At 39.2% G+C, this 12520-nt stretch overlaps 1 protein-coding gene across 3 annotated transcripts; it reads right to left on the bottom strand.

Annotated features, from left to right (window-relative positions):
• Positions 1-1920: 1920 nt before the first annotated feature.
• LOC128371881 (transcriptional coactivator YAP1-like) lies at positions 1921-10654 on the bottom strand. Of its 3 annotated transcripts, XM_053332264.1 has the most exons (9): positions 10522-10654; positions 9960-10191; positions 7944-8143; positions 7120-7274; positions 5962-6063; positions 5641-5738; positions 5315-5433; positions 4997-5097; positions 1921-4316 (listed from the first exon to the last, which is right to left on the bottom strand). In XM_053332264.1, exons 2-9 carry the CDS (start codon positions 10161-10163, stop codon positions 4135-4137), a joined length of 1161 nt encoding a protein of 386 aa, XP_053188239.1. In that variant the 5' UTR covers positions 10164-10191; positions 10522-10654; the 3' UTR covers positions 1921-4134. The 3 variants fall into 3 exon arrangements, with proteins under 3 accessions (XP_053188239.1, XP_053188238.1, XP_053188240.1); XM_053332263.1 differs by lacking the exon at positions 10522-10654 and having other exon boundaries at positions 9960-10502; XM_053332265.1 differs by lacking the exons at positions 5962-6063; positions 10522-10654 and having other exon boundaries at positions 9960-10501.
• Positions 10655-12520: the final 1866 nt, after the last annotated feature.

Raw genomic sequence — 12520 nt, 5'->3', positions numbered from 1 at the left:
TTAAATGTAACTATGCCTATATTCATCATCACCCCGCCACTTCTATACACACACATACATAGTGAATAATCCCTCAATTAATCCCAGTATATTTTGTGTACACAGAGCTAGTAGTACTGGTTGTACTGGTTTCTCTCAGGGTGTTAGGTAATCCAGTTTAGATGGATTAGATAACACCAGACATAAATAAATGCTATTATATAGGCTACACAAAAAAGAAAGCTGTTTTACAACCTAATACTTTATGTTGTCACAAGTAGCCTATTAACACCTAGTTTGTTAGTTAGGACTTTATCATCCAATTTTAAATTAAAAATGGATGTCTGACTGTCTGATGTAATGATCCTCATGTTATTATATAAAAATGTATAGGCTTTCTCCTGTTCATACTATTTTATATCAGTACAAATAAGTGAAAATCTTAAATCATGTTAAAGTTCATAATACATCCCAATTACCGACACTGCAATTTGTGTATAAAAACATCTTTAGTCTGTGCCCACTATTGCAACATTAGTAGTTTTCTGTCAAATGTCAAAAACCTGTTAGTTATAGTTTCTAAAATCAGCAAAATAGCCTAATGATAAGAAAAATCAAAGACGATACTTACACAGTGGCTCCTGTTGGACTTTAGTCAGATGCTGAGAAACAGTGAGTCAGTGAAAGAACATTTAAAGAGTAGCCTAGAATGGTATTTCCCCTCCTTTCTGAAGCTTCCATTTCATTGACAAAACTATCAGATGTTTAAGCCCCACCCTCATTCATTTCATTACCCTTTTTGGTGTTTAACATAAATCATCCTGACCTTTCACTTTCAATTCATGTAAAGTACCTATAATCCCTCAAATTAATTAATTATATCTATGTCCCTTTGTGGGGTAAAGTTCAGTAAATTTTCAGTCAAACATACAAGACCACAAGGGAAACAATCTATGAGTCATAACACTCGATTGTGTACATTTAAAAGTTTATTAAAACAGAAAACTCCTTTAAAATGATTACAGTGAGAGTAAGAAGAAATAAATGTATATAAAGCACATGCATAAAAAGGTACAAAGTTTGATTGCCTCCAAACTCTCTGTAAATAGGATAATAAATGTCATTATATGTTACATACATAGGGAGTGTCATGCATGCTAAGATAAATAAATTGGCTAGGTAGTGTGTTGCATTGGGTGTATGAGCAGTAAATCGCTCCAGGCCCACGGCACTTTAATTTAGAAGATTACAAAAAGGTGGCTCTGTACTTGGGGATGTTGTTTTATATAAAAAGGTACATATATAAAAAAAAGGAAGCTGGTTAGAAGAAATGCTCTCACCAATAATTACACAGCTTCAAATTCAGATAAAAATATAAACACACTGCAGAAACAACCCAGCGGATAAAAACGGATTATATACTTATTATATAGTTTAACTAAATGAGGAGGATTAAAGAGCTCCCCGTACTGATGATTGCTTTCGGTATGTTAGGGAAGCACCTGATAGCACTTAGCACAGTTAGAGCAAAAATAAACCAACACAGCATCTGCAATTAGTATGTCGTTTTTCTGAGGAGGCACAACAGGGTCCTCCATTCATACAGTGGGTCTGAAGTTCATTTTCAAAGCCCAAAGTTCTCCTCGTTCACACTAACACCAACGATTCTTAAAGAGCGGAAAACTTTGAGCAAAGGAAAATCTGGACAGAGTGGTAGCAAACTTTAAGAACTATATCACTGATTTTGCATGTTTTAGTCTATTTACAACAAATCACACATTTTACATCACTGCTAAAGTATTTTGCAAACCATGCTGCTCTTACAAAGAAATCTGGACCTTTTTTTGTTTTTTCCTACCATTCCAGGCATCTAATGCAGATTTTCCACATCAATCTGCACTGAAATTTCATTGCAGAGCCAAGACTGACAAAAAATATATATTGCTAATGTTTACTGTAAGTCAAGAGTCTGATAATTGACCATCCTGTGAAAAAAGGAAATTAATAGAAAATAATGGATGCCTTTAATGACTGGAAAAGAACATTTAAAAGTCTTAAACTAATCAGCATGCATTTCAAACACAGTCAGCAAAAGTATCAAGTTAAAGATGATTTGTAGTTTAGGAGCTAAAACCTAAATGCAACCCCCGCACGCTATAATTACCAATGTTGATGTGAAAATTCTTTAGGAATGTATCAAGTCAATAGTGGGGAAAGTGAGAAAAATTGAATAAAACTGTTTAATACTAAAGTTGATGGGGTGCTGGCTGGTTAATATTTTTCATCTGTGCTTCAGGGCCAATTTAAAAGCTGCTGGAGACATTTTCTTCCCACTGATAAGAAGAACAGCGAAAATCTCTCATGCACACAAAAGGAGAGAAAAACACCCTGATGTGGCATCATTTCTTAAAGAAGGGGTGGACATAATAATATTACAAACAACTGTATGATACAATGCAATCCAATAAATCAAATCTCCAATAAATACTACCTTTGTGAAGCTTATATTCAATCCCGGAGTAGACACAATAACTGGCACTACAAATAAAAATGCAATCCAATACAACAACAAAACTTAAAACTTATAACCATAAATTTCATGTAACATCAGACACAGTGATAACAAATCTTGAATATTAGTAACTTGGTTATAGCAAGGCTGTTGCAGGGTTTTAGAGCAAAGGAGCAAAAGGAATAAACCAAAAGCAGAGGTGCTATTTTACACAGCAGAGGCCATTTATCTAATGAGTGCGGCTGTTGTTCAGGCCGTCAGCTATTAACTAAATTGATCACAAGACCAGACGCGTTAGGATTACAGCTTCCTGGGGGAAACCCTGTATTATCTTGGATTGCATTATTCTGTACACATGTTCATCTACTGTAGACATCCTCTGTATATTCAAACCCCAACAGACTCTATTACAATTTTAGTGTCCAAAGTTAAGACTCCTTTACACTTGTGTTCTTTATTTCTCTGAGGCGTTTGACAGATTTGTTAGGCATGAGGTTTCTACTGTGACTAAAGATAAAGCTTATCCTCCTTAACTTCATTTTTTTTTTTTTATAAAAGGTACTATCATCTTGGTTTGGAGCACCCCCAGTCTTACATGCGGATGTACAAGCAACTCTGATGGGGGTTTTAATACTGGTTTCTGGCCTGTGAGCATTTTTACTGAGTCTACTTAGTGTTTTTCATCTTCTGACTCACCACAAGGGTGCGTCCTCTCCCCCCCATGTCTCTGTGGAGCTTCGATGGCTCCTGTTGATTCATCAACCTTGAAACATCGGTCATCTCTTCAGTTTAGAGCACTGAAGATTCAAATAAAGGGGCTACCAATATTTACAAAAAGCTCTTCTGCACCTTCAGTCTCCTACCACCATCAGCGGGAAACAAGCAGAGACAATTCAGAACAAATATCTGAAGACAATCATGGATGCCGCATTCAGTTTTGAGCCTAACGCAGAAGTAAATCACATTCTTTTTCCAGCATGAATCACTGATTCAATGGAACCTATGTAGTGTTAATCCTGATAAAGTATTTGACTCATCTCTTGCCGTCAGTTGTGACGCTTTTTTAAGATCATGTTTTGAACAGCTGTGAACACGTGCACTAAAATCACCAATTAGAGGTAGAAGCACCAGATGTTGCACTTTTATCCCATGAAGTAACCGATGGACATTTGTTGCTATTTCAACACGTCTTTCTTGTGTTTATGTAACTGCTACATGCAGACTTTACTGACTTGACACTGTGCTTTTAAAAGTTGCAAAGTGTTGCAAACAGTATTACCCAAGTGGGTATAATAAAACAAATCTGTAGGCTAAAATTAGCTGTGATGCACTTTACCAAAGATGTGGGGAGCTTCATCTGAGGTCAATGACTAAAAAGAAAGGAGTGTCGTAAAAATATGAATGCTCCATTGTGCATCCCTGTAAAACCAGGCCTGAAAAGGAGAATACCAGCAGCTTACCACCTTCTGTGAGAGTCAGATTATTTCAATCCTCAGGGTGCGAGTAGTGTTAGGTATCCATCACACGACGGTAAGGTATTAGCTCTGTATTGTTGCTCTTGTACCACTTTTAAAGCCACAGAAATCCTCCAGAAATCACAGTCATGTTATGAAGACTTGATGGCGGTGGGTGGCCGGGCGTGTCTATAGCCAGGTGAGCAGGCTGTCTCTGTCCATATGCGAGCCAGAGAGAACCGTCTCCATGTCCATCAGGAGGTCTGAACTCAGACCTTCAGGGATGCAGGGCATTAGCTCCTCACCCTCAGACATCGGGAGCACAGGCATCGACTCTTGCAGGGTCATCGCAGAGGTTTCGCCGGAGTCACCTAAAGTCCAGAAAATGATGGAAATGACTGAACATGAGGGGAGAATTTAAATATCAACTGTGACAAGGGAGACTTTTTTTTTTGTACAAAATTAGAAACTGGTACTAGAGTCAAACCAGTAATCACAAAGTTTAAGTAAGTAAGTAAGTAATTTTTGTCATAAATTTACTCCAAGCTCCAAAAATAATCAGATTCCCATTGGTTGCTAAGGAGATTTACTGTGGATCAATAGATGTTATGTATATTGTGGTTTCAGTAAATATAAGCTGATTTATGATCGAGTTTGGAGAGATGATTTGTTTAGTCTCTTTCGCAACAGCAGGAACCATGGGTCTTACTAACTTGTGATGCTGTGTGTGAGTGAGTGTGGTCTATCATGCGCTACTTTTGGTGACAAATTTTCATATTTACGACCAGTTAATTGGGAACAAAAGCTGTGTCCCAAATTGGAAAAATGCTGATTTTTCTAATCAGTGGTTAAGGTTATTGTTGGGAGTAGTCAAACAGTGGTGATGGTTAGGGTTAAGATAAGTCTCCAAGAAATGAAGTCTATATAATGCCCCCCAAAAGTGACCATGTTCTGTTGTATGTATGTGTGTGTGTGTGTGTGTGTGTGTGTGTATGTGTATGTGTATGTGTATGTGTATGTGTATGTGTATGTGTGTGTGTGTGTGTGTTACCGGTGTCCATGTGATCCACAGAGCTCAACATGTGGTCCGACGTGCGTGGTAAGCTGCTGACGCTCAGGCCACTGTCAGTGCTCTCGTTGCGAGAGTGAGCGCTGCACGACAACATAAAACACGTTTTTACATCTGATCATCATTAAAAAGGAAATGACTGGTAGACATTGTGTGGAGTCATTGAAATAAAATCTTCACTAGTAAAAAATGATGGCAGATGAAAACCGATGACAGTAGGCTGGAGTTAACTTAACCATTAAGGTAAGAATTTCAATAACTGTGAGATCTACATGATAATAATATTAAACATGAACTCACCCATTAAGTGTAGGTTCATGATTTGAGGTTCGGATCCTGACATCCAGAGACGGGACAAGCGTCTGTGCGTTCCTGTCATGGTCCATCCCACCGGGCATCTGGTTCCTTCCTCCTGCGTCCTACAACATAGACAAACACACACTTGTATAGTGGCACATACACTGTGTTTGCATTAACAGATTATTTAGTGACTGGTAAATCTGAACACAACACAATACAAACAGATAACCGAAGAAATGACTGTGGGGAAGTGTACGCAGATATTGAGATTTGCCCCACAAATTTTGGGGCAACACATGAAAGTACAATTTCACATGACCTCTGACCTGTGATGTCATTTGCATCTGTTGTTTGATTCTGAGCCGTTCCTTTTCCTGTCTTTGCTGCATCGCCAAGCCAAGGATGCCAGGGTTCATCTTCTGGACTGGAACATAAAAAGAATTTCAAATCGACTTTTTAACAGTTAAGTAAATCTTCCCATGAGGTTAAAACATTGCAGCAATGAGGAAAACTTTTCAGAAACTTTGCGATCTTTCTTATTTTCGTTGCCAAACAGCAACTTGTGATGGAGGACATGTGAACAAAATGTTTCTCATTGACAAACATAAATTGTCAGTTCTGCAGACACAAGTTTGATAGTGTGCTACCTAGACACGGGTCGACCCATGAGGTGTTCTTATTTATGTGATCGATGTAGTACACCTCTCCATCTGCAGTCACAGCCTGCTCCCAGCCTTCAGGCAGTGGACCTGAACAGCAGTGAAAGTACACAGTGAGAAGGCAAATGGTGGATGGAGTGCATGGAGTGTTTTAAAGTGAGTAAAAAGTAGAATCTGGCCCACGTCCATTATGTCTGTGTAGTTTCTATTTTCTGAGTAAAAGTACAATATCTATTTACAGGATGTTAAAGTGTACTAACCTGTGTGTGTCCTGCCTGAACGCAGTGGATCAGAGGTGGTAGAGAATTAGAGCAAATGTGCAAGAGCACAGGGCAGTCTTGGGGGTCAGGATCATTTTAAAAAAGTTTTTATAATGAAACATGAGCAGAATGTATTCAAACACAGCTTGAATTGTTCTCACCACTGGTTTTCTAATGTCTATAGGGAATTTCAGTCAAAAAATTGTTTTATTTACTGAAGTGGGGGTGTTCTCATATGCAAATATATCAGTTCCACCTCTTTTTTTAGAGCCGTTGTAGTTATGATGGGTTAGGGTTAGGGTCACCACTACGACTACATAGACGATAATCAAAAGTTAAAGTTATTATTTGGCAAGAGGTTAAGTCTAGAAATCTTAGCTAATGTTGCATCCAAACTGTGTGGGTGTGGTTTGATCAAGTTTGATTGAGAGCGATGTATCACTGGCAACATAGGCGAACTCCACAACTGTTGTCAGATTCAGATCAGGAGTCTTATATTGCTAACTTTATAATGTTAAACAAAATACTGTAATATTATTTGAATCACTCCAGTGATTCTGGAGTCTGGAGCTAGGTTAGAATATGTAGCACAGACACATACATTCATCTCTCATGTGAAGTTAATATTTTAAGGGGAAAATAGTATGCAAGACCTGTTTGCTCATAATAGGAAACTGATTGAATTCAGGGCCTTTTATATATTAATGTGATCATTTTTATTCCGGACACCAGAGCCGTGGATGTAGAAACCAAAAGGGTGGCGGATCTCAGAAGAAATCGCGCCTGGAGTTGAACTATGAAAAGCAGGGCTGTGCTTAAAGAGAAACTGAAAGGTGAGATGAGGGGGTGGGGGGGGGGGGGGGGGAAGAAAAAATGTGATTGATACCTGTCTCTGGATTGATGTTTTGTGGTTGCGTAGTGGGTGCTGGGTTGCTGAGGGAGTGGGCATGGACTGGAGTGCCAGTGATCGAATGCTGAGGTGCAGCCGATTGAAGCTGCGCGAGGCGGGGGTCGTGCCAAGTGGTTGTCTTTTCCAGGTGACTGAAAACACACAACAAGTCTCAACAAATCTGGATTTGTTAAACCACTGCAACCTGATGGATAAGAAGTGAGTGGCACGCTTTGCCTCGACCTGCTTTACCTGTACTACCTGATGTGCACGAACGCACTCAGGCAGACCGGCACACGTCACTGCTCATGCTGTTAAACCAGCCTTTGACAGCAGCGTGGGCTGTTAGGCCATGTGCTCTCATGAATGAAACTGCCTGAAACCACACCTGTTGCAAAACTAGTTGGAACATTTTCTGTTTTCATGCAACTGATTAGTTTGAGACTCTGCACTGTTGCATGACTTTCCTGACTGTTTACTTTTTATCATATACACTCACCGGCTAAATATTCAAGACAGATGTACCCTCCAACTCTGGAAGGAATCTAAAAAAACCAAACATTTACTAGTTTTAGCTTCTCATATGTGAATATTTGTTGCTTTTCTGTTTTATGTGACTGAAAATTGAACTTTTTTAGGACAAAATAAGCCATTTGAAAGTATTACCTTGTGCTTTTGGGAATTGTGTCACTGTTCTCTGACATTTTATAGACTAAAATATTAATTCTAAAGGTGGGGCTGACTCTTTCTAAACAGAAACCCTTGAAGTAACCTGCAAAACAACAGATCAAGCACATTGATAAACAGTACGTTGACCTTACTTGAGGAAGTATCGTTGGCCAGTGGGCGTTTTGGCCATTTCCCAACCGTGGGGGAGTGGCACATCATCAGGTATGATTGGCGTCGCTGCTACATCAGCCGCTTGAGTGGAGAGGGAGTTGACTGGTAGAGAGGCAGGAGAGGAATGGGCGCGGACGTGATGAGGAGTGAGGGAACCGCACACACCTCCATCCGAACTGGCCTGACAAGAAACGAGCAGGGTTAACAACTGCCATGACAAAACACAAACGGCAATCAGAAACATAAGTCAGGAGCAAGAAAGCTGGCAAAGGGGAGTAAAAAAAGTCACATCTGGGTTTTTAACTTTTCAGGAAAGTTTTATAACTTCTGCCAAGGAGTTTTTACAGCTGGTAGTTTATGATTGTTGGCAGGTTTATCTGAAAATCCTTTAGCCAATTTCACTAGTTTACCACATTTTGATGCTGATCAAGTTCAAAATATTTCAGGAATTAAATGATAAATGTTTCGGCCACATTTACACATTTAAGAGATAAGAAAAGGTGTGTCTTCTTATCATGAAATAAACTTAAACTTTTATCTTTAAAAAAGTTCAATCATCCTGAGCATCGACTCAAGAGGATCAGCCCAAAACGTGACAGTCTGATGTTACACTCTTATCGTCTAAATTTAAACTGTCTGGTAAAATCCAATTATGATAAATCATAATTTTAATGTGATCTGAAAGGAATCTAATGCATACAGTTGTTGGTCTTCATTGAGACTAACAGACGACTCAACCAAGTGGACATATTTAGACTTTCGTTTGAAATGTTTTAGTCAGAGTTTGATACAGACAACTGTTACTCTTTGTAATGATTTTCCTAAATTTGCAGGTTGCGTCTGATGAACTGGAAATTATGTCCTGTGGAAATGTGCTTGATACAGGAAAACTGTATCAGCAAAGAGCACAAACATGTCCAAAAAGTAGACCTTCATTAGAGACAAACACCTTAAACTGCATCCTCAACAATGACCACTGAATAAATATATTTTATAGTAGCAGCAAAAAACATTTTAGACGCTTTGTGATCAAAAAGTTGAACTCAATCCTGTAGAGCAGCCCTGCAGTAAATACTACCTTTGTGAAACTGATAATGTTCACAAGTACAGACAGTATTAGGGCTATAACTATTTATTATTTTTATTATAAATTCCTTCTCTTGTTGTTTAGTCTATGAAATACCTGTAAAACTCTCCCATTGCAAAGCTCAGGGAGCCCTTTAAATGCCTAATGTGCGTTTTTGTCCAACTGACAGTTCAAAACTTAAATATATTCATTTAATATATATAAATATATAAAAGCTAATTCTTTCAGAAGTTGGAAGCAACACTGTGAAAAATAACTTAAATGATTAGTCAATTTATATACTTGTTGATCAACAGCGGACTAATCAAATGATCATTGTCATTGAAGCAAAAATGCTGAATGCTTCCAGCTTCATTAATCAGTGTATTATCATGAATGACAAAGAAAAGCATTCAATCTTACCATTTAAGAAACCAGCAAAAGTTTGACTTCATTGCTTGAAAAATAACAATTATTCAATTATAAAATAGATAACGTTTCTGTCAATTGATTAATCAACTAGTTGTTGCAGCTCTGACATTATAAACCAAAGCAATTCATCTGGAACATAACAGAGAGATTCATTTAGATGATGCATATTATCAGCCCTAAACAAAACTGCTGCTGAACTAATGATCTGTCCATGAACTCGTTGATCAAGATTATTTCAGGACCTTTTTGGTTTGTTTCTAATATTTTGCCCCCTCATGTTTGAGATAGGGTGTGCACATGAATTAAAACATATTTCCTTATAAATACAGATACTAGTATTTATTGTAGGACTGTTTGGTTTCTATTATTCGGGTCCCACAGTGCTACAGTACACCATGTAGCCTGGTTGGTGCATTTGTCATCATTGTTTTGACACATCAGGGTTAGTCCTGTAAAGCAGCATGGTGGTGTTACAGTTATTTATAGTTCTATATATTACTTGTCTGGAGTGGCCTCGGGGATCCGGCTGCCTGAAGAAGGAGTCCGGCAGTTTCCTCATCCTCATGGGCAGAGAGGCCGGCGGTCTGCCCGGATTGTTGGGGTCCATCACCGCTATGAAGAGGGCCTCCAGCTCCGTCTGCGAGTCCCCGCGGACGTGCACGATCTGCTGCCCGGCCGGAGGCGCGCCGCGGTGCGCGTCCATGTCGCCAAAGTTTGGTGTCGCAACAAATCTGTCGAAAAAAAAGTTCAATCACACAAACAAACAAACAAATAAACAAACAAAGCGGGGATATTAAACGCTACGGGCCCGCCAGGAATAGATGCGTCTGAGTGCTGGTCGGATTTGTTTACACTGTTTGCCCTCCACCAACACCACCCCCACCCCATTTGAACTTTTCTGTCGTTGTCTGTTTCAAGCTGTAACATCTCGGAAGTTCATCAGCTGCGAGAAAGAAAGTCAATCAGCGAGTAAAGACATCGAAAGGAGCGCAGTTTAATGCGAAGATCGCTGACAATAAAAAAAATCAATCTCAGCAGAGTACAACATGCCTCCCACATACCTTCAAGCAGACAGACCGTTTCCCCCCCTCCTCTCTCTCTCTCTCTCTCTCTCTCTCCCTCTCTCTCTCTCTCTCTCCCTCTCTGTGTATTCCTGCAGAGGGAAAAATATAAGTTGGAGCCGGAGAGACAGTCAAGACACTGATTTCCGATGCAAACTTAAAACCAAAATCCGCCTACAGCATAAAAATATAACACTAGTAGGAGAAAAGTGATCTGAGCGAGACCTCCAAACTTTTTTTCCCATCCACAGTTGAGTCCAGATTCATGTGATAGTGCTGAGGGGCGGGGTTGCAGGGTTTAAAGCTGCCGCAGTTGCAGGGGACATATTTCACTCCACAGACAGACTGCAACTATTAACACTCAACCCTGAAACTGTTGGGTGTTTCTTAATGTTTCATTTAACACTTTGAATCCTATACATGGGCAGAAATGTGTGATTTTAAGGGTAGATTAAAAAAAAAAAAAAAAAAAAAAAAAAAACAACTCTTAGGCAATACTTTAATTTCCCTCTGTGCAGATTCCAGTTTGTGCGGTTTTTCTCCTGCTGAAGAAGGAAAAGAAGCGGAGAGGCCAAGTGTAGACAGAGGTGACAAGAGACAACCGCAGAGGATAGACTGGAGGGGAGAAAAGGAGACTGAGCTCATATTTCTGACTCTGGCTGGGTTTAGGTATGGTCTGCTTTTGGGGGGTGGGGAGGGGATATTGGGAAGTTGCACTGAGAAAACATCCGCCCCTGATGAGGCCAACCCAGCCGGAGCCTGTTTGTCCATGTATGCACAGCCGCAGCGTCCTGCCCTCTAGTGGAAAACACGCACACAGTGAGCCTGAGCTCAGCTGGCCAACAGATTGAATTCAAGAAAAAATGTCTGGCTGGACTATTATCCACTGTGCGCCCAACTACTCACTCACTTATCCAGTTATTATAATCCAGCAGTGCAGTTAGTGCAGGCTATGGAGGATTTAGCAAGTCTAACAAATAGTTTGGGGGGGGGGGGGAAAGATGTTTCAATAGACAACAAAAGAGGTATTGATCCAATGTTTTATGGATAGTGGCGATGAACTGAAAAGGGAATTATAAATAACAGCTACCTTAATTAAATTGATTGTATACGTCCTAATAATTGGGCAAATGTAGAGTTTTTAAAGGTAAATAATTGTTTTACTCACAAAACTTTATTTCACCTTCTCATGGAGATCCCAAATTGTCCAGAAATACCATCATGCATAATTTTGTATAACATGATTTACTTTACATGTACATTTTTCTATTTGTTAGACTAGTGCAGAGTTGGGTTTCAGTGTAAACATCAATTTATAAAGTTGTACATGGAGTTCAGCAGTGTTTTAATTCAATGGTATAACTGCTTTTAAAACTGTGAGATGATCAACATTTTATGCACTTGTTTTTATCTTGGAATACTGAGAGTGAATGTTAGTGTATTTGTGAGAACCACCGAAACAAATTCCAATCGACTATATCGACATGGCAATAAAGTATTGAATCTTGAATCTTGAATCTTGATAGTTGAACCTAAACAGGTTTGTGTGGCGCAGAAGGGTTTAGTTTGTAACCTGTTTGGATTTCTCTCATTAGAGTGAATTCTTTCACTTCTCAATTTCTCAACTTCTCAACACAATTTGTACATCAAAGTATTAAGAACGTGCTCTTATTTCAGATAATGTGCTGATTTAAGCAACATGACATACAGTTTTTGAACTTTCTGCCTTAAAGATCCAAGAGAGCACTTCAGCTGCCTCACTGACTCTCCTGTTGTTTTACCTCTCACTGTCTTCGGTTATTTCATTTTCAACATTATTAACACAAATTACACTTCTACATCTTCAGCAAAGTCTCATGATGCTGATGGTGAAGACATTTCAACAATATGACCTGCAGTTTTTAAATTCATTGAGTGATATCTCAGCACGGTTCTCTGTAGGGTTATCACTAGTTCTGATCGACATATAGTAACACAGAGCTCACACACACACACACAC

Source organism: Scomber japonicus, chromosome 13 (genome assembly GCF_027409825.1).
Source record: "Scomber japonicus isolate fScoJap1 chromosome 13, fScoJap1.pri, whole genome shotgun sequence".
Classification (NCBI taxonomy): Eukaryota; Metazoa; Chordata; class Actinopteri; order Scombriformes; family Scombridae; genus Scomber; species Scomber japonicus.
The sequence above is the reverse complement of the archived record's forward strand: the minus strand, read 5'-3'. Positions and strand labels throughout refer to the sequence as shown.